The sequence below is a fragment of the Amphiura filiformis genome, chromosome 18 (assembly GCF_039555335.1).
Source record: "Amphiura filiformis chromosome 18, Afil_fr2py, whole genome shotgun sequence".
In the NCBI taxonomy this organism is placed as follows: Eukaryota; Metazoa; Echinodermata; class Ophiuroidea; order Amphilepidida; family Amphiuridae; genus Amphiura; species Amphiura filiformis.
The window spans coordinates 54,187,927-54,209,305 of record NC_092645.1 but is presented as its reverse complement, the minus strand read 5'-3'; the positions used below and the strand labels follow the sequence as shown (position 1 = coordinate 54,209,305).

The 21,379-nt window shown below is 35.4% G+C and overlaps 2 protein-coding genes across 3 annotated transcripts in view; both read right to left on the bottom strand.

The window, feature by feature from the left end:
• LOC140138814 (AP-3 complex subunit sigma-2-like) overlaps positions 1 to 4,807 on the bottom strand; it is a 32,077-nt gene extending 27,270 nt beyond the window's left edge. For both annotated transcript variants that reach the window (XM_072160585.1, XM_072160586.1), the window contains exon 1: positions 4,631 to 4,807. In XM_072160585.1, the coding sequence (XP_072016686.1) occupies positions 4,631 to 4,699 (69 nt within the window). In that variant the 5' untranslated portion in view covers positions 4,700 to 4,807. The remainder of the gene's footprint in view (positions 1 to 4,630) is intronic.
• Positions 4,808 to 10,732: 5,925 nt separating this feature from the next.
• Positions 10,733 to 19,243, bottom strand: LOC140139516 (uncharacterized). Its single transcript, XM_072161243.1, has 2 exons — positions 19,074 to 19,243; positions 10,733 to 12,242 (listed from the first exon to the last, which is right to left on the bottom strand). Exon 2 carries the CDS (start codon positions 12,236 to 12,238, stop codon positions 10,847 to 10,849), a length of 1,392 nt encoding a protein of 463 aa, XP_072017344.1. The 5' UTR covers positions 12,239 to 12,242; positions 19,074 to 19,243; the 3' UTR covers positions 10,733 to 10,846.
• Between the last annotated feature and the right edge of the window lie 2,136 nt (positions 19,244 to 21,379).

Here is a 21,379-nt window from a genome sequence, read left to right as displayed (position 1 = left end):
GCTATGTCAAAGAATTTCTTCTCTGATTTAATATCTTTTATAGGACTGCAAGTTTTAAAAGTTTTGAACATCTCAAACTTTATTTTAAGTGAGTTTGAGCCGGTAAAATGAATGATTCGGTTAAATATCGCAAGCGCTTTTTTTGTGGCCATATTATATAAATTATTAGGCCATACTGGCCATAATTAATTTAACACTAAGTATGAACTTATATGAAGTAAGTAAACATAATTCGTAAAATAAAATAACACATCTAATAGGGCCTAATAGATTCTTTTGTTCATGAAAACATACCTGTAAAAATAAAATACACAAGGATTTAACATAAAAATACATTTATAAGGCCTAAATTTCGGACATATTAAATTAATTATTGTTCGTGAAAATATAAGCTAATATAATGTAAAAAAGTGATGGTGATGATGGGAAAATTGGAATCAAGTTTCATTACCCTTATGATTTTGTATCAAAATTCAATGGCTTTCCTTCGTCTTCGTATATGCATGGTCCGGACTAGACTATGCCATAGTCGATTTTTGATAAAACATGTTATTAATCATAATGAAAGCATTCAGTTGAACTCAAATTATACTGATATTTATTTATTACATCAAAATACTAGTATCAAATTGTTATGAAAAAGTTTATATAATTATATTAGTGACAGTAAAAGTATAGTATACGTAGGCTTATATTATTGAATGCAACATCATAATGTCATTATTATAAGCACTTCAATACTGAACAATTCTGATTTTAGAATCTACCAGTTTATTAATCGCATAAGTCCCAGTTAAAAATGGGAAGCTAACAAACAGAGGGAGTACGGCGACTAAAAAGATGATCAGTTGTGAAAATCTATCAATTGTGCACAAATTATTTAAATCGGAGTTTTAAGCTAAAATGCAATATCCAGAGTATGCACAATGGGCAAGTGGGCTACGGAGTAGTCTAGGTCCGGACTTACAAGCACAAAACATGTTTTAACACGGCCCGCAATTACAAATGTTTTGTTGCGCACACTACCCGTCCTCCAACACGCTGGCAAGTAAAGACTTCCGCGAAGGCGCCGGGTATGACATGGGTAAATCAATGGCACTGTGACCGTAGCACGCAACGTATCCAGTATATTCCATTTCCGGGCCATTCCGTGGTTTGGCTGGCGGTGTGCAGGCACGCAGGGGACTTGTCAAGCAATCGTCGGCAGCAAATACCTGCGGTGTAAAAAGGGGCGAAACGCACAGCACAGGCCCTGCTCGCTGAAAGTTTTAACAATCAATGGTATTAAGAAAATTAAGACTGCCATATTTTTCTTTATAATTATCTTCATAAAAATTCACGTATAACACACTTTAACACGAAGTTATCAAATTATTAAAAATGCATGTTGAAAAAATGCATACATATTAAAATATTTAAAAATATTGTTATAACACAAGCGGCTAGGGGACGCAGGGGTAACCTTGTCAATCAATGGATATTCTATTGTCCACCAAAGTTTAAAGCCAGTGACATCACCCATGATCAATCCAATCCAATCGATAGGCAATTATCCCACCGGGTAAATCGATCTGCATGGCAGAGGACCACACAGTTGACCAAGTTTATCTCGTGCGCAGCGCATAAGTTAAATAAATATAAAATATTACAATTTGAAACGAAATAAAAAATTAATGATAACAATGAAAAGTTATCACAATGTTAAAATAATTCATTCATTCATGTCATTATTTTGTCACAAAATAATAATATTGGCATCATAATTATAATAATCATGATAATAATATTAATAATATAAAATAAATATTAAAATTATAAATAAAGTTCAAATATTCCCACTTTTATGTCATTTATTTTATAGCCTATAGTATAAGATACCACATAATCTGAAAGACCATAATATTGAACATAATTCAAAAGTGAATAAAACAATATATAAAATAATAACAATACAGCCATTTTTCTGCTAAGTTGGATTGGTAGGCTATTGTTTTGAAAACCAAATGATACGAGAAAGCAATATTGTATGAATAAAGACAAAATGACAAACGTTTTCAACTGAGACGAAAATACAAGATATATCATATTAGTGATAGGCTGTACAGCCCAAAAAAAGGGGTGATGTTTCAAAAAGCTTAGGGTACCAGCTGAATTGAAGCAGCTAATCCTCCTGAGCATTTTGACACCTTTTAAAAAAAAATCGGTTGAAAAATGAGACAGTGCGGGCCAAAAAACTACGCGTAAGGGGGATTTCTTGGGACCCCCCTATTTTTCACTATTTTCACAATTATGGGCGTTTTTCTTTGCTGTTTGTTGGATTCTAATGATTATTTACATGATTTTGGGTCCCCTGGATATATTTATGCAAATTTTACACAAATCGTATGTTTTGATGCAAGTTTAAGAGCCAATTTAGGATGTGAGGGCGCTGTTCAGCCTAATAGCTGTTACGTATCCCCCCTACTAAAATTTTATCATTTCTTATCAAATCAAAGCTACTGATAAATAACAGCATCTATCCAAATTTGAACTCCGAACCTTATTTCACTTGTGCGTGGTACCCATTTGAAAATGTGTAGAGACGCTTCCATTGACTTACATGTGATACAAAGGTCGTTGACCCCTGTATATTGCTATGGGCAGGTTATCCCTGTATTAAAAACTAACGCCACGGCCACACCAAATGTGATAAATGGCTGAAAATGTCAGAATATGGATGATGGATGATTATCTCTAGTATGATTAACTTAAAAATCAAAAATGGTTATGAAGTGGTCGCTAAAAGGTAAAAGCGCCCTCACTGCCTAATTTTACCCAAAACTGTTAATTTTAAGGACACTAAAAAGTTTCATTTGACACAAAATGCATAAATGACCTTCCTGTACCTAAAACTATGTAAGTAGATACCAAAAATGCATTACATAATCCTTAATGTGATAAAATTCCCTTAAAACTAGAAAATAAAGGTCAAATCTGCCCCCCCCCTTGTGCGTCGTTATTTGGCCCGCACTGTCTCAATTTTTGGCCGATTTCAATAAAATTGGTGTCAAATTACTCAGAACAGCAAGCTGCATCAAATAAGCTGGTACCCTAAGCTGTTTGCAACTACACCCTTATACAGCCTATCACTAATCATATGACAAGTTTATAATATTCATGCTGTTTGTGCGGGATATTACCGTACTATTTACTATAGGCCTATAAGATGTTACAAAATGACCACATCAGCACGGTGTGTTAAAAACCGAACACAATCTACACTGGGACGCGGACAGTAGGGGCCTCAATTTATAAAACGCACACACATACCCCCCCCCCCCCACACACACACACACAAATTTGTTGAATATTCCCGTGCATTCATAGGAACGAATCCTTGATCGTACAGTCTGCTACCAACACAGGAACACACCAGGGGTAGCACTAGGTTTTAAAACCAGGGGTTCTCAGAACCCCTGAAAGTGTTCAAAATATGCGCTAAAATCCTAAAATAAGGGGTTCTCTAGTCAAGTATTGAATGTCCGTTTCAATATATCAGTATCAGATTTTGTGATTTTGGTTATGTGTAAATAGTTAAGGCCTGGCAAAAACGTGATCTCCCTTTCACGCCGCGATTCTCGCTATTAACCAACTATCTGGCTTTTAAAGAAAGTTCCCACGCAGTGCCCACGCAGTGTACTTGCTATAAAAATGTTGCTTTATGCTATAAAAGTTCGCCGAATTCCATAAAATGTAGTTCTACTTCGGCAAAGTGCAGAATTCAACAGCATTGCAAGTCACATGGGCGAGTGAAAAAGCCATGATTTACTCAATAAAAAATGACATTTCATTGCAAATGAGTTCAAGTTTAGGCCAAATATCATGATATTTATTGAATTACTGGAGTATTTTGACTATAAAACATAATTCAAGGGCAAATTTTTGTCACTTTTTTCTTCTACGGCTTCGTATTTCACCGCTGGCATATCTCTACACACCACCCTTGAAGCATTTCTTACAGATCCCTAGAATTAGAAATTACCAACTCACGTACGTGTCGTCATTCAGTACTGCAATAAAACTCATCAGTGATTCTAGACAATATCACAATCTGTGTTAAATTACGCTGGCGGTGTGTATTTTATTTTTATTTTTAAATTATGTTACAATGCTATGGCGACTTCACTTCATCATTTATGTTATTGCCTTTTATGTTACATAATTTCTGGACAGGTCGTAAATATTGGCGATCGAAGCTTTTATTTCTTTCACATGTTTTCATTTTTCTGCGCGCATGAAAACCCCTGAACTGGTATGCAAAAATGAATAGATGCGCTCAAACTTAAAAATATGCGCTGTACGCGCAGAAACGCAGGTTAGCGCGACCCCTGGAACACACGACCCTTCCGGTCACATCGATCGTCATGATACATCCATAACCGCCATTGCAATGCATTGCATTGCATAGGGGGCGAGATGGCACGTAGGCGAGATGCCGTGTAGGCGAAGTTGCGTGTGGGCGAGGTGTCCTGTTTCCATAATATGATCATCATAATGATTATGATGCATGATATGCATGTATTGGTGTAATGTAAATGGGTGCAAAATTTTGCACTTCTCCCATTTTTAGTGCCACATAAGAAATACTTACATAATATGAATAGAACTTCGTAAGCCGCGGCTTTCCGTGGTTATTGAAGACTAAGATTCCTTTAATCATGATGCTTTTATTAAAATGTGTTAGTATTGGGTAAAATTGGTTAAATTTGCATCATCTTTTCATCAAAAATGCTACCGAAGCTTTTCTGTTTCATTGATTGCTTGCAGAGTTTCTAGAATTTGTCATCTAATTTTCCTGAAACTAAGAACATAAAGATAATCTTATTTGAAGTTACTAATAGTTTCTTAATATTAGTTGTCAGTATATTCATAAATTATTGTGCTTACGTGAATGTTGTGTAACAGAAAATGTTGATTTAACACGTATATTTTAAGTCAATAATATCTAAACAACAAAAACACTGTAAATGGATTGAATGCAGGATTGAGGGCGCTATTACGAAACTGCCAAGCAGGTCCAAGTAGGAGCAGGTGGTTGAGGAATTCATAGGCGTAGACAGGGGGATGGTCCATACAATGGAAACAGGACGGTTCGCACCCTTTCAATTTCGGACCCGTGCACTTTCGCCCCCTTTCAATTTCGGACCCGTGCACTTTCGCCCCCTTTTTAAACCGCGGGTAATGTGCTGCTGTTGATTGATGATCGATCGCTTCAACTCCTGGCGGTACAGTGGGGTGTTGTATGTGTATAGTATTGGTTGACTGTTTAGTGTTGATTGTCTGTGTTTGCAGTACCGGTACTGAGTCCAGCGTGTACAAAAGCAAATACTCATAGTATGTTTACCCGGGATGTTGATGGACTCTCCGGTTCGATTGAATTTAATAGGCCTATATTTATATTACAATATATTAAATGTGCTTCGACTGAAGATTGGTATTCATTATGTTTTTGATTTGTTATTTTATTTTACTTCTAAAGGCCTATTTTATTTCATTTCTATTTTATTTTATTTTAGGCCTATTTATTATTTTTATATAATTATTATTATTATTATTATTATTATTATTATTATTATTATTATTATTATCATATTATTATATTATTATATTATTATTATTATTATTATTAGAATTATGTTACCTTATTAGTACCGTACTTTATTAATATAATTTAGTGTTTAATTATTTATGGCCTATAAAATTTATATAGGGCCTAATATTGATATGGCCAAAAATTTGATGGCTTATAATTTATAATTTTATCCCATCTTTATGTTGCCGAATTGATCTTCTTTGACATGAAACTAATGGGAAAAAAATATTTAGCAAATTTCTCAAAGACAAATGCGCACAAGCAAAACAAATGCCTGGCAGCAGCTTTGCGATAATGCTGTGCTGACTTTCGCCACCTTTCTTCACCGCGAGGTAGCCTACGGTGACTAGGCAGTAGCACGCATATATTCGTCCCAGAACATACCCGTACTGGATCGATTGCTTGACATAAGGTGTGACTTCTTCAACCCATTATGTAATGAATGACTTACGGAAAAGCACCGGGTATGGTGTGGGTTCAATCAATGGTACCGTAAACAGACTCGCAAAAGTGCCATATGCCTAGTGACGTACGATCGATTGCTTGACAAGCCCCCGGGCCCCGCGGCCGCGTGCCGGTATAAACTTGTCAAGAAATACATGCATACAAAGATATTTATTTACGAACAATATGTTACGATTGCACATTCAGAAATATTACAATTGCATCCTTATTCTTTGCCAAATACAAAATATTATTAATCAGGAAAGTTTTCTGTTCGTTTTAATGAGAAATGTAAATAATGAACCAAATGTTTTAACTTTTATGTCTTTTAATAAATGATGTATTTCGTCTGTTAATTTAATATATATATTTCTACAAGTGTTACATAAATTGTATAAAACAAAGAAATGTAAATTCTTTAATGAATTTTGATGTATGATTTTTTGATGTTTATGTTTTTAAAAAATTCTTACATATAATAGGGCCTATGTATAATTCTACAAATTGTTATGCATATTGTTTTCATGACACAGGGCAGATTTAGCAGATTTATCTGAAGGGTAACCCTGTATAAATATGGTTTTAATAAATAACATAAGTAAATAAACAAATTTGTGGAAAAAATGCTATCCAATTCTGCATTGTAAATGATTGACATTTATATGTTCATGATTCATTTTGTTTACCGGCCTGTCAATCACGGACTCATTATGACGATGCTTCATTAACACCACGGCATATCTTACGCGGTATCTTAATCCGCTTTATACTTTATACCAGGGAATAAATAAAGATGTTTATACCGACAATTTTAAGGCAGGATGTTTGAACTCGAAGATGTCAATAATGTAATAGCATCTATTTCTTAGATATTAATAAAGAAGATCGTGTAAAGGGGATGACTTTTTTTCTTTCTTTTTTTTTATAGTGCCTTTGTTTTCTTTTCTTTTTATCAAGAAAGCTGCTTTGTCTTTTGAAACATGTCTTGTTTTTGGATGTTGCTGCACATAATAATTTATTTCTATCAATTAGATTTGTTCAGTTCGTCTTAATTTCTTTGTATTTATTTTTTTCTTTTTCTTTTTGTTCTTTTTTATCTTTCTTTCTTTCTCTTTCTTTCTTCTTCTTTCTTTCTTTGTTTTTCTTTCTTCTTTCTTTCTTAACACCCCCGGGGGGGGGGAATAATTATTGCACAGCCCCTTCCCAGCAAACACAAAAAGTTTTCGACATCATTCGCAAAAGGTTATAAAAGGTTGTCAGAAAACCTTTAAATGTCTGGTTATATAAAGGGTAGATTAATGGTATAAAACGTTTTTATAACATTAAAAAACATTTGTTCGTAATTTACTGCACAGGAAACACAAATGTTTTACAGAAAACATTTAAATGTCGGGTTATATAAATGGTATAAAAACGTTTTAATAACATTCCAAAAACGTTTTTGAAAACTTGGTGCAAATCATTCTAAACAGAATGTTATTTTGGGGTTGAAAAAATATTTTGAAACAAATGTTTGCCCAAAATATTTACAATAACGTTTTTAAAATGTTTTTGTGACCTTTATATAACCCGACATTTAAATGTTATTAAAACGTTTTGTAAATAACATTTTAAGAACATTTCTGTGTTTGCCTGGTGCAAATATTTTAATATAATGTTATTTAAGTGTTGACAAAATATTTGGCCAAAAATGTTTGCAAAAATAGTTTACAATGACATTTCGAAAACATTTTAAAAATATTGTTGTAGTGTGTTTTCATACAAAACGTTTAAAACGATTTCATGACCTTTATATAACCCGACATTTTAATGTTATTTAAACGTTTTACCTGAACCAAAACCCAAAATATAACTTATTTAAAACGTTTTAAAGAGTTTTTGTGTTTGCTGGGTTATTATCTTTGTTATTATTCTGATTATTATCATATTATTATTATTATCATCATATTATATTTTTAAATTAACTTTGTTTATATTATTATCATTGTTATTATTATTATTATTATTATTATTATTATTATTATTATTATTATCATTATTATTATTATCATATTATTATTATCATAATATTATATTATTAAATTAACTTTGTTTATATGTTTTGTGTTACTCCCCCATTGGATTTTGTGTCATACTTTCATTGTTTTTAATTTTATCCATTGCTTGTTGACACTTGTATGATCCTTTTGGATCCATCCTTTGGTCGTCAGTTGAAACAAATTTCCCCTGTTTTTATACATATTATAATTAATAATTAAATATAAATTTATTATTATTACTATTTATTATTATTACTATTTTTATCATTGAATTCTAATTATTTCATTATTTTGGGTAAGCCTGCTGCTAAAATATCTGGCCTGTAATATATTTTGAGAAAAAAAACCGTTCCTCTATTTTGTTTTAAAATATCCTTTCTTTCTGGGTTTATCATGACTTAATATTAGTGCATGCCCGACGGCCCAGTACTATAAACATACACTGTACTACACCGCATTGCCGGGAGTTCAAGCAATCGATCGTGCATCAATCAACAGCATGACAGCAGCACAATACCCGCGGTATAAAAAGGGGGCGAAAGTGCACGGGTGCGAAATAGAAAGGGGCGAAAGTGCACGGGTCCGAAATTGAAAGGGTGCGAACCGTCCAGCATTCCATACAATCACCCCCCCCCCATAGCTCCCCATGTTGGTGACTGTATGTGGGTTTCTGACCAAATTAACCTCATATTTGACCATTTTATCCCCCAAAGCACAATTTTTTTTCGCGATACGCACGAATTCAGTGGTGGTGGTGGGGGGGCGAGGGCACGTCCAAGTTGTTGGTCATACGGGGGAAATCAAGTCATTTCCCCCGAAATGACTGATTTCGCCCGCACCTTACACTCCATTCGGGGAACCAAACAACCTGGCCCCCACTTTCAATGTGCTGTGCACGCCGCGCCACTGCACGAATTTATTCCACCTTTTCACAATATTTCATCAGTTTAGCTTCAAGGGACCGTTCTCAAACAAGATGCAAAAAAATTTCATCGCAAAATTTTTCGGGGCCCCCCTAGGACCCTTTGCAGACCTCAAAATTTTCAGACCCCCCTTTTTTTGGAAGAATTGAGTTTATATGCTTTTCTATTGGGTTGACCCACAATTTTCATGTCAAAAAGGGGCCCTAAAATTTTTGAGGTCTGAAAAGGGGGGGAGGGGCGAAAAAGTTTTGCGATGAATTTTTTTTGCATCAGGCCCCCCTAACAAGCGTTTGTGAACGGTCCCTAAGTTTTCGCCCTATAGTACAGACGAGTTGACTTCTGACGTCAATGCCTGGCACTGAGTATGCACACGCATCATCACAATTTCCATTGTTTTTTGCCTGGCAGTATAATGTGCGCGAATCATGTTTTGTTAAGGGCTCGTGTTTTTAAAACTCCCGCCACTTCATTATAAGACTATTGAACAGTGTATTGGTTGCATGGGGTTCACTCAAGCATAAAGATATACCGGTCCCTTGCCTTTGTTGCCGGGAGGGGGTTCACTGGAATTTTATTCCTTGCATCAAATTTCATACCCTTTCCGCGTATAGGCCTAAGTTTGCCATTGCAATTTTGCTACCCTTTTCCCCGATTTTTCATGTTTTTGACACCCTAAACACGATACGCGCGTATTGTACCTACCCCCTTTTTACACGTTTTTATTGTCGCGGATGGTGTACAGGCCACAATGGGAGTGACCCCCCAGGCTTTGTTGATAAACATTGAGGTCAACTCGTCTTAGGCAAACTTATTTGAACGGTTTTTTCAGGCCGATGGTGGTGATTTGAGTGTCTATGAATATGTCTGTGGACATGAAAAAGTCATTTACATAGTTTATCAAAATTCACCATTTTGGCCGCCATTTTGAATTTTGGAACATAAGGAAGCCATTTTGGATTTCGTAAACTGTCTAAATGACTTTCGCATGTCCATAAACATATATTTAGACACCAAAATTACCACCATTGGCCTTAGAGTACATTTTTAGTAATTTTGACCCCCATTGTAGGGGTACCCCCCGGAAAAAGTCTAGAAACCGTAACCGACTAATTATAATAACAATTATACGGGGTAATTAGAGATAAAGAAATACAAAACAATTGCCAGATATACCATTAAAATATGAGGGCAAATCACCATCAATTTTTTCCTTTACACCCCTAAATTGGCATTATAAATGCCTTTAAAATGAGACCGGTATGAACTTGGTGGTATGTTGCATTAGCGATATACGGGTTAATTAAAAATAAAGAAATACAAAAGAATTGTCGGATATGAATATCATTAAAATTGCATGTGGGCAAATACTCACCCATTTTTCCTTAAAGCCATATTATAACATTTGCTGAAGAGGACGCCATCAATATTTTACAAAATTCTGTTTTTTTTACATGATTATATTGTACTTTATTTTAACCAACATACCTTGCAAAAATCAAGATCCTAGGTGCTGTAATTTTGTCAAAATCCGAGGTTTTGAATAAAACGCAGGAACTGTCGTTTTATTATTATGATGGAAATATTAGTCGAACGCATACGCGATGTTCATAACACAGTAAGTACATGGCGTGCAGGACGGTGATCTACACAAAGGATTATACCGTAACAAGACCGAAGGAGTGATACGTATTTGCGAAAATTCCCATTTTCTTCGCTTTGCCTTTTTTAGTTGTTCGGCTCAAAATTAAAAGGGATATCTGTGTTAAATGTTATAATAATTATATGGCCTTAACATCCCTAAATTGGCATTATAATAAGCTTAAAAAGAGACCACTATGAATTTGTTGGTAGAAATTTTCATGTACAGTCTTGTTACCTGAATCCGAGAAACTCTTTTCACAAAATGGCTTCTCTTTGGTGTGAATCCTTTCATATTTAGTCTTGTCTCCTGAATGTGAGAAACTCTTTTCACAAATCCTTTCATGTCTAGTCTTGTTGCCTGCATCTGAGAAACTATTTCCACAATATTTACATTGGTATGGCTTCTCTTTGGTGTGAATCCTTTCATGTACAGTCCTGTTATATGCCTGTGAGAAACTCTTTTCACAATATTTACATTGATATGGTTTCTCTTTGGTGTGAATCTTTTCATGTCTAATCTTATTACCTGAATTTGAGAAACTCTTTTCACAATATTTACATTGGTATGGTTTTGCTTTGGTGTGAATCCTTTCATGTATAATCTTGCTACTTGCATCTGAGAAACTCTTTTCACAGTATTCACATTGGTATGGTTTCTCTTTGGTGTGAATCCTTTCATGTACAGTCTTGTTACCTAAATATGAGAAACTCTTTTCACAATATTTACATTGGTATGGCTTTTCATTGGTGTGAACCCTTTCATGTACAGTCTTTTGATTTGAATTTGAGAAACTATTTTCACAATATTTACATTGGTGTGGTTTCTCTTTGGTGTGAATCCTTTCATGTACAGTCATGTTACCTGCATCTGAGAAAATCTTTTCACAATATTTACATTGGTATGGCTTCTCTTTAGTGTGAATCCTTTCATGTCTGATCTTACTACTTACAGCTGAGAAAGTCTTTTCACAATATTTACATTGGTATGGTTTCTGTTTAGTATGACACCTTTCATGTACAGTCCTGTTATCTGAATGTGAGAAACTCTTTTCACAATATGCACATTGGTATGGCTTCTCTTTCATGTGAATCCTTTCATGTATAGTCCTGTTATTTGTCTGTGAGAAACTCTTTTCACAATATTTACATTGGTATGGTTTCTCTTTGGTGTGAATCCTTTCATGTCTAATCTTGTTACATGACCGTGAGAAACTCGATTCACAATATTTACATTGGTATGGTTTCTCTTTGGTGTGAATCCTTTCATGTGTATTCAGTGCACTTGGGTAGGAGAAAGTCTTGGTGCAATATTTACATCTGTATGATTTCACTGTACAAATCCCTTTATGAGGCTGTTTACATCTGTACCAGTACCTATGTAATTTTGCTCTATGTCTTATCATATGTTTCACATAATATGACAAATTACTGTAAAACTGTCTGCAGTAGATACATCTGTATGGTTGAAAACTATTTGCATAATTTGACTGAATTTGTACTTGATATGTCTTGTCCTGTGTCCTGCCCCCTAAATGCTGAATTTGGGGTCTAGCCTTCATGGCTCTGAAATGAGAAAGAAAAGATAATAAGCGGTAAAAAGAATTGTTTTAGAAGTTGCATGGATATGAAGCTTCTTTTAAGCAGCTAGCTATAAGTAGCTAGCTAATGTACATTGTACTAGCCCTTTAAAAAAGGGCCATATAGTACATTGTGGTTGCGGATATATCATTTTGGCATGTGATGGATCTAATCTTGTTAAATCGCTAATAGTATTAGATTAGATTACTGCTGGGATCACAATCACAACTATACCTTTTGTTGAAATTGTTGGTGTTACATCCCAGTAAACACCGATACGTCGGGCCTACGTTGGCAATGGGTTGGACATGGTGGAAACACGTCGGAGTCGCCCTTGCTTCTACGGAACGGCGTCGGGCCTACGGCAATGTAACGACGTCTTCTTCAGATAGTTGGAAGGACGTCGGGCCAACAACAGTCAGCCGGCGTCTTTCATGCATAGTCGGAAAAAGTCGGACCTACGGTCGAGTAACGACGTCTTTTATGGGTAGTCGGTAAAACGTTGGTCCAACGACAGTGAACCGTATAGGCCTAGGCCTATATACGTATAGGACGATCTTTATTTGCATAATTTAAATTGCAAAATTGGGTTAAAAATTTCTTTGCCTGGAATGGGGTAGGCCTATTAATTAATTCATAGCCCCTCCACCCGGCAATGCAATGGCTCATCTTTATACCTGTTCTGTACATTACCTGGTCGAAAGTGTTATACTATAATGTGTTGAACAATGTTAAAACTCACGTCATAATAATAATAACCTGTGTAAATGACTAACGCGATAAAACAAAAAGATTTCCCACAAAATAAATAGGCACATGCCTAGGCCTTATATTATAATCTCGATTTTAGAGTTGAAATGATGACCCAGTCATAGGCTAGCTATTATCATGACGATGTTTGTTTTGAAATGAGTAGGCAGCTCACGGGTGATGAGACTATACAAAACCGTTATAACATTTGAACTGATCTTAACCCCTGTTGCCCAGTGTTGGAAGTGAACTTTTGGCCTCCGTTGGCGTAAACATGTACAGCCAATGCACGCTACGTAGAATTACATACATCCGTGCGTGGCAGTTGAAATTCAAATATCACAAAGAGACAAGCGCAATATCGTTAATATTTTTTGGAAGTTATGGATAATATTATATCTTTTTGGCTGTACATTATACTGTTTATGTGATTGCTGCTCGTATTCATTGAAGAGTGATGAGGAGATAAGTGTTGTCTAGTTGCCGAGCAGGCTTTGACAAGCACTTGCGTAGAAGTAGAAGTATCTAGCTTAGGCCTATGCAGGTTCAAGTAAGTATTTTCTAAATATTTTTCTTCTAATTTGAATTTTTAACGTGTAAACCTATTAAACTACATCAAATCCACTCATGTTTAACCAGTTAGGGCCTAATGTATTGCTATATTAGATCTTTTTTAAATCTCGAAACAGGTAGGCACAGACGTTTACTGATGTTTGTGAAAGAAAACGGTCAACAGAAACATGTTCAACCACGGGGTCATACATTTACTACATGATGTACTTTACTTTATCATGGTCGGTGTATGACTACGTCATGGTTTTATGTGTTTACAACTAGGATTCTCCTCACTACGATGCCTTCACAACTTCCGTTGCCGTACTTTACGAAGTCGGACCATCATGTCGTATACAATCAGCAGGACCGTTGGCAAAAGAGTAAGTAAAACCAACGTACTTTTTATGTTGGTATACCATTGGCACTAGCGTAGGCAAAGAGTTGGCCCTAAAACAATCCAACGTACTTTTCTCGTCGGCATAAGTAAGGTCCGTAGCCGGCAAAACATTGTCCCCTAAGTCGGAACGACGTCCTTTTCAAGTCGACATGAAAAAGTTGGTCCCACGTCGGGACAACCCTTTTTAAACATCGGAATAAAATCGGCATGACAGTAGGCAAAACGACGGCCCAGCGTTGGAACGTCTTTTACGTGTCGACGGCAGGATGCACCCCCGATGAGCACCCGACACGAATCCCGACGTCCGGTCGACTTTGCTAGCTCCTTATATCCGACGTCGGACCGACGTCCGTGTGTTATCTGGGATAATTACATGATTACCGGTACTTGGTTAAAATTTGACCTGCTTGAAACTCTTGAATTAAAACATGGTCAAAAGAGAATGTTGTGCATGTAGTCCGATTGCCAAACTCAATTTTGCCACAGAAGCTTGTTTTGGTGTCCATAGTTTTTGATGGATATTGCTTCTCAAGACCACCAACTTCAAAAATAAGTTTATTGGAACTATGTCAGCATTGAGCATTTTGAGATATGGCGGGTCAAATTTCACACAAAGGTCAAAATTCAAATTTCTCAAATGCTGTTGACAAGTTCCTGAAATTATTCCTCTGCAGCTTGCATGGCGATCCAGAAAAAATATATTTTTACCTATCTGTGGCATACCCTTCTGTTATCAAAAAGGTCAAAGGTCACAATTTGACCTCCACAGGGTCAAAACCTGAAAAATTACCTCTGTGTGAACTTTGACCAACCATATCTCAAAATGCTTGTGACAGAGTTCCAGTAAACTTATTTTTGAATTTGGTGATCTTGAGAAGCAATATCCATCAAAAACAAAACTATGGACACCAAAACAATGTCATTCCCACTGGCAGCCAGACTAATTGATAGATAGACTGAACTAAGTTGGTCTTATATCATACTGTCCATTACTCTGTTCTACTATATAGCAACATGGCAATGTATGGATTCAATCTGACCTGGTACAAAAATGTACGTAGTCAAGCCTACAAAAGATAAATACTTGGAATGTACAATAGTGTGATTGTGAATGAACAAATTTTTTTAATCTTTGTGATTGAATGTTCAGCTGAATTTGATAAAGTTCAGGTTAAAGCTATTGTAACATTTGCGAGGAGGACACCCAGAATATTTTTCAAAATTCATTTCCTTACACTATTGTAATGTGAACTATAAATCAAGTCTTAGAGTAATAAACTGTGATTTACATAAAGAATAGATTGAATAGGATGGCGATCGGATATCGGAGTGTTATCGTCAGAGCACCTCTAAGAGTACCGTAGCACATAACAAATTCATGTACCAATTTTCTCATAAATGTTAAAAATAAATATGTCGAATATCATCATATTGAATTATGTCCATGAGACTGCATGGCAAGTGAGTCTAGATACGTCCGACGAATTGGAGAATATGAAAGTTTATTAAACTAGAATATCAGTCTGAGCTAGTCGGGATTTTACGTTGTCAATATTACTTTCGCATGTACGGACATTTTTTTGCGGGCTCGCTAGGATTCTAGCGAGTAGTTTTCTTGCAATATTTGGCTTATTTACCATCCAATTTATATCGTTCAATGTACATCTGTATATCGTTAGCATATCAAGCGCAGTCAAAAAAAGGTTTTGATGTTTCTGATCGTCACGATGAAACATTAAAAAAAAACCACGACTTTCTCAGTTCTCCCAGCCATTTTGTTTACTCGTTGTTATCGACGTCACGACCTCACTTGTGCACGTGGCTGTATCGCGAACACGACTTGATGACAGAAACCGGCTGTAAATGAGGTGGGTCATCTCGTGACTTGCATTGTTTCACCACCGATCACGCTCGTCAGACGTAGGGGGGTCAACGGCTTGGAAATTATCTTTAAAGTATCAGAAATTCCAAGTTTAATCTACTTGGATACATTGAATAAGATAACTATGATTTGGAGATCAGATATGTGAGTACCAATTTCATATAAATTGACTGAATTGCAAAAAAAAAGTGAAATGTTTGAGCTGCGCAAAACGTTAAGTGTGTAAATCCAGAGAAGATGTAAGGAAGAGGAGGTTGATCCAGCTATCCTCAAACAAACTATGTGTGAGACCGCTCATTCAAAGTAAATGATGAATCACCCTATTTAGCCGCTTAACAATAGAATACTACAATGGGGTTTGAACCCGGAACGGGTGTGATACACGCAACTACGGTACTTTTAGGGATAGGTCAGTGATTGCATGTCATCGTACCATGCATATCATACATGCAGGCCTGTCATCCAGTCAGATTTCAGATAAAATATGACTGAAGTTCCATGATAAATTACAATTTTCGTCGCTTGTTGCAGGCGCGGATTCAGGGGGGGGGGGCTCGCGGGCCCGGGCCCCCCCCTCCCAAAAAAAAAAAAAAGGAAAGGAGAGAAGAGAAGAGAAAGAGGAGAAAAGGAGAAAAAAAGAAGAAAAAAGGGAGAAAAGGAGAAGGGAAAAGGTTAAATTGCACGTATAGTACTATAGTAGGCCCATGCCTAAATCGCAGTCGGGTCAGTCTATATAGGTATGTGATTATTTTGCTTGAAGGCGGGTCCTCTGCCTAAAAGCATGTGAAAATTACGGCGGGCCCACCGATATGTAGGGCCCGTCACATTTTGTCACCAAATTCAGTAGGCCTATTAAGACGGACTCCGAGCCGACTTCAATTCAACACCATGCATGCTTTAATTGCGAATCTCAAGTCTTAGGCCTATAAAGTGTCAGTGTTACATTTAAAATTTTACAAACCTTTTTTGTTTTAAAACGCAATGATAGTGTAAAAATGGTCCACCAAATGGCTTCAATTAGGTCTTCATTTTGCAAAAGTTTCTCACTTCTGAGGGGGGCATATCCCCCCTCAGACACCCCCCTGTGTGCGCAACTTTATGTTTACATCTAAAGCAATAGGCCTATAGGGTAATTTATTTATAAAGGTTAAAACTTGTCCACGAATGGCTTCAATTGGGCCTTCATTTCGCAAATTTTCGGCCTTTTGAAACATAAAATTTTACACAATAAATAGTGCAAAATAGTCCACCAAATGGCTTCAATAGGCCTTCATTTTACAAAATTTTCTCACTTCGGAGGGGGAACATCCCCCTCAGACACCCCCTGCGTGCGCAACTTTATTGGTACATAATTATAAAGCAATAATTCACACAATAAAAGTCAATTGTCCACACTAATGGCTTCAATTGGGCTGTTTTTCTCAAATTTTAGGCTTTTTCAAACCAAAATTTTACACAATAATAGTGACAAAATGGTCCACCAAATGGCTTCAATTGGGCCTTCATTTCGCAAATTTTCGGCCTTTTGAAACATAAAATTTTACACAATAAATAGTGCAAAATAGTCCACCAAATGGCTTCAATAGGCCTTCATTTTACAAATTTTTCTCACTTCTGAGGGGGAACATCCCCCTCAGACACCCCCCTGCGTGCGCAACTTTATTGGTACATAATTATAAAGCAATAATTCACACAATAAAAGTCAAAACTTGTCCACACTAATGGCTTCAATTGGGCTGTTTTTCTCAAATTTTAGGCTTTTTCAAACCAAAATTTTACACAATAATAGTGACAAAATGGTCCACCAAATGGCTTCAAATGGGTCTACATTTTCCAAAAGTTTCTAACTTCTCAGGGGGGCACATCCCCCCTCAGACACCCCCCTACGTCGCGCAAGCGCTCCGGGATGGCCGCTTCGCGGCCATTACTTACATTTCTTTTTCAAAAATTGGGCCCCCCCCCCCCTCTGACTGCTCTGGATCCGCCACTGGCTTGTTGTCACTTTCAGCCTCTATCATTTGTGAAAGAGAATGTTGTCAATTATCAGAATATCTTTATTAGGTTTACAGGAAATGACCGGAAAATACATAAAAACTTGAAAATAGAAATGATCAACAATCATCCCTTCTCTAAAAAATCCTAAAACTTTCTTCTTTAGAAATGTATAATATTAACAAAAAAGGCGGATTTGGGGGGAAATTTTACAACACTTGATTTCTTTCTTGCATTATATCCACATGTGGTATCCCATCCAAGCAGGGGGTCCTTAATACACGCGTTTCATACTTTTCAACAAACTCTCTATAGAAACATTCGAAATATTTCCAATTCTGGAGTGAAAATCGGTCGACCGTGAGCGGTCTCACACATCACATCAAAGGCTACTGCAAGTGGATGTCTAACTACTTGAGAATAAAGGACTATGAACCGGGGGGGGGCACTCAACTTTGGAAGTGACGGGTATGTGCCTACCGGAGTCGCGAAGTAGGGGCCTATCGGGTACAAAGCGTTATTTTAAAAAAGGGGGTCATTGGGTACAAACAAAATAAAAAAGGGGGTCATTGGGTACAATATTTTGAAAAAAGGGGTCATCGAGTATAAGATTTAAAAAAGGGTCATCGGGTAGAAATTTTGAAAAATGGAGCAAAATTTTGAAAATTTCGGCATAATTTTGAAAAAATGGAGCAAAATTTGACAGTTTCGGCATTTTTTTGTTGCATTTTGATGATGCTATTCTAGAAAAAAGGGGGTCATTGGGTAGCCGCAACCAAAAAAAGGGGGTCATTGGGTAGCCGCAACTAAAAAAAAGGGGGGTCATCGGGTATGGCTTTTAAAAAAAGGGGGTCATCGGGTATAGTCGACTTCAAAAGAGGGGGCCTATTGACAGGCACATACCGTCACTTCCAAAGTTGAGTGCCCCCCCGGGACTATGAATAGGTGCAATCGGATTACCTACGGGATTATCTCAAGTATATAAATCCGTTAACCCTCCTCTTCCAGTCTCAGTGTACAAACGGTGTACACGAGATTGGCAAGCTAGTCTAGAGCAACCTCGGACTACAATGTATGTCAACAACAGTCCACTACTACAAAACATGCTAAACTTGCACTTCAACAAAATTTTGGACTGTTCAAAAACTGAGACGGCAGGTTCAAAATACACAATCTTATACTCAAAATATACAGGATATAATAAATAACATCTTAAATACCGCATTTATTTTAAGCTTACCTGTTTGGCCATCTGAGTGAGCAGTGCCACCAATTTACGATTCTGAATTGGATATATAATACGATTTCTGATAAATATGCACTCACAAAAGTTGAACTAGAGATAGTACAAGGGCTGTGACTGAGTGTGACCACGGTAGTATCTGTACTGAAATACGATAAAATTGTAACAAATTCGACAATTTCTCTAATTGGGTTACGAGCTGTCTGTGCAGGGCGCACAGCACTAAATAATCGCCCCATTGAAATACGTGTAGAAACACCAGTGCAGTTTTCTTTGCTCGTTTTGAGGCCTTTTCGAGCCCGGGTTTTCGAGAAATTTAATGATAACCAGTCGATTGCAAATCGATGAAAGTTTAACATATGTTTCAATGTATGGGTAGTCTTCCGTCTCGTTTTCCCGGTAGGAGCCACTAAACAGCGCCCTCACTGTTTTTGACATGCTCTCAATAGATACGGCACGATTTAGGGTCGAAAAAAACCCGGACATGTTTTGAAAAGAAACCCTAATACCTCATACTCATTTGAGACACTAAACAATATACCGTATAATGCGGGATAAAGTAAAAGACAAAATACAAACTTAATATAAAGATTCTAACTTTTCAATAAATTTGTAATTCTCATAATTTTTTTAAGATTTACAAACCCTAATAAAACAAAGTCAAACATAAGAATTTCTAGATGCTTCTTTTCAATGCTTATTTTCCATTCTCATAATTTTCCTCAAAAAAAAAAAAAAAACAAAAGAAATGGATTTACAGATCCTAATAAAACAAAGTCAAACATAAGAATGACTTTTTTCTAGATGCTTATTTTCAATTCTCATAAGTTTCCTCATAATACAATGAAAAACAAAAGAAATATATTTACAGATCCTAATAAAACAAAGTCAAACATAAGAATGACTTTTTAGATGCTTATTTTCAATTCTTATCATTTTCCTCATAATACAATGTAAAACAAAAGAAATATATTTACAGATCCTAATAAAACAAAGTCAAACCTAACAATAACTTTTTTCTAGATGCTTATTTTCAATTCTCATAATTTTCCTCATAATACAATGTAAAACAAAAGAAATAGATTTTCAATCCCTAATAAGTCAAACATAAGAATAACTTTTTCTAGATACTCATTTTTAATTCTCATAATTTTACTCATAATACAATGAAAAACAAAAGAAATATATTTACAAATCCTAATAAAATAAAGTCAAACATAACAATAACTTTTTTCTAGATGCTTATTTTCAATTCTCATAATTTTTCTCATAATACAATGAAAAACAAAAGAAATATATTTTTATTCTTTTTTAATTATTATGTTTGACTTTGTTTTATTAGGGTTTGTAATGCTATTGCTTTTGTCTTTCATTGTATTATGAGGAAAATTGTGAGAATTGAAAATAAGCATCTAGAAAGAAGTTATTCGTATGTTTGACTTTGTTTTATATAATGGTTGTAAATCTAAATTATCACAATATTCCTCATAGTACAATGAAAACAAATGAAATCAATTTTCAAACCCTAATAAAACAAGGTCAAACATAAGAATGACTTTTTTGATGCTTATTTTCAATTCTAATAATTTTCCTCATAATACAATGTAAAACAAAAGAAATAGATTTTCAAACCCTAATAAAACAAAGTCAAACATAAGAATGACTTTTTAGATGCTTATTTTCAATTCTCATAATTTTCCTCATAATACAATAAAAACAAAAGAAATGGATTTACAGATCCTAATAAAACAAAGTCAAACATAAGAATGACTTTTTTCTAGATGCTTATTTTCAATTCTCATAATTTTCCTCATAATATAATGAAAAACAAAAGAAATATATTTACCGATCCTAATAAAACAAAGTCAAACATAAGAATGACTTTTTCAGATGCTTATTTTTAATTCTAATAATTTTCCTCATAATACAATGTAAAACAAAAGAAATAGATTTTCAAACCCTAATACAAAGTCAAACATAAGGATGACTTTTTTAGATGCTTATTTTCAATTCTAATAATTTTCCTCATAATACAATTAAAAACAAAAGAAATATATTTACAAATCCTAATAAAATAAAGTCAAACATAACAATAACTTTTTTCTAGATGCTTATTTTCAATTCTCATAATTTTTCTCATAATACAATGAAAAACAAAAGAAATATATTTTTATTCTTTTTGAATTATTATGTTTGACTTTGTTTTATTAGGGTTTGTAATGTTATTGCTTTTGTCTTTCATTGTATTATGAGGAAAATTATGAGAATTGAAAATAAGCATCTAGAAAGAAGTTATTCGTATG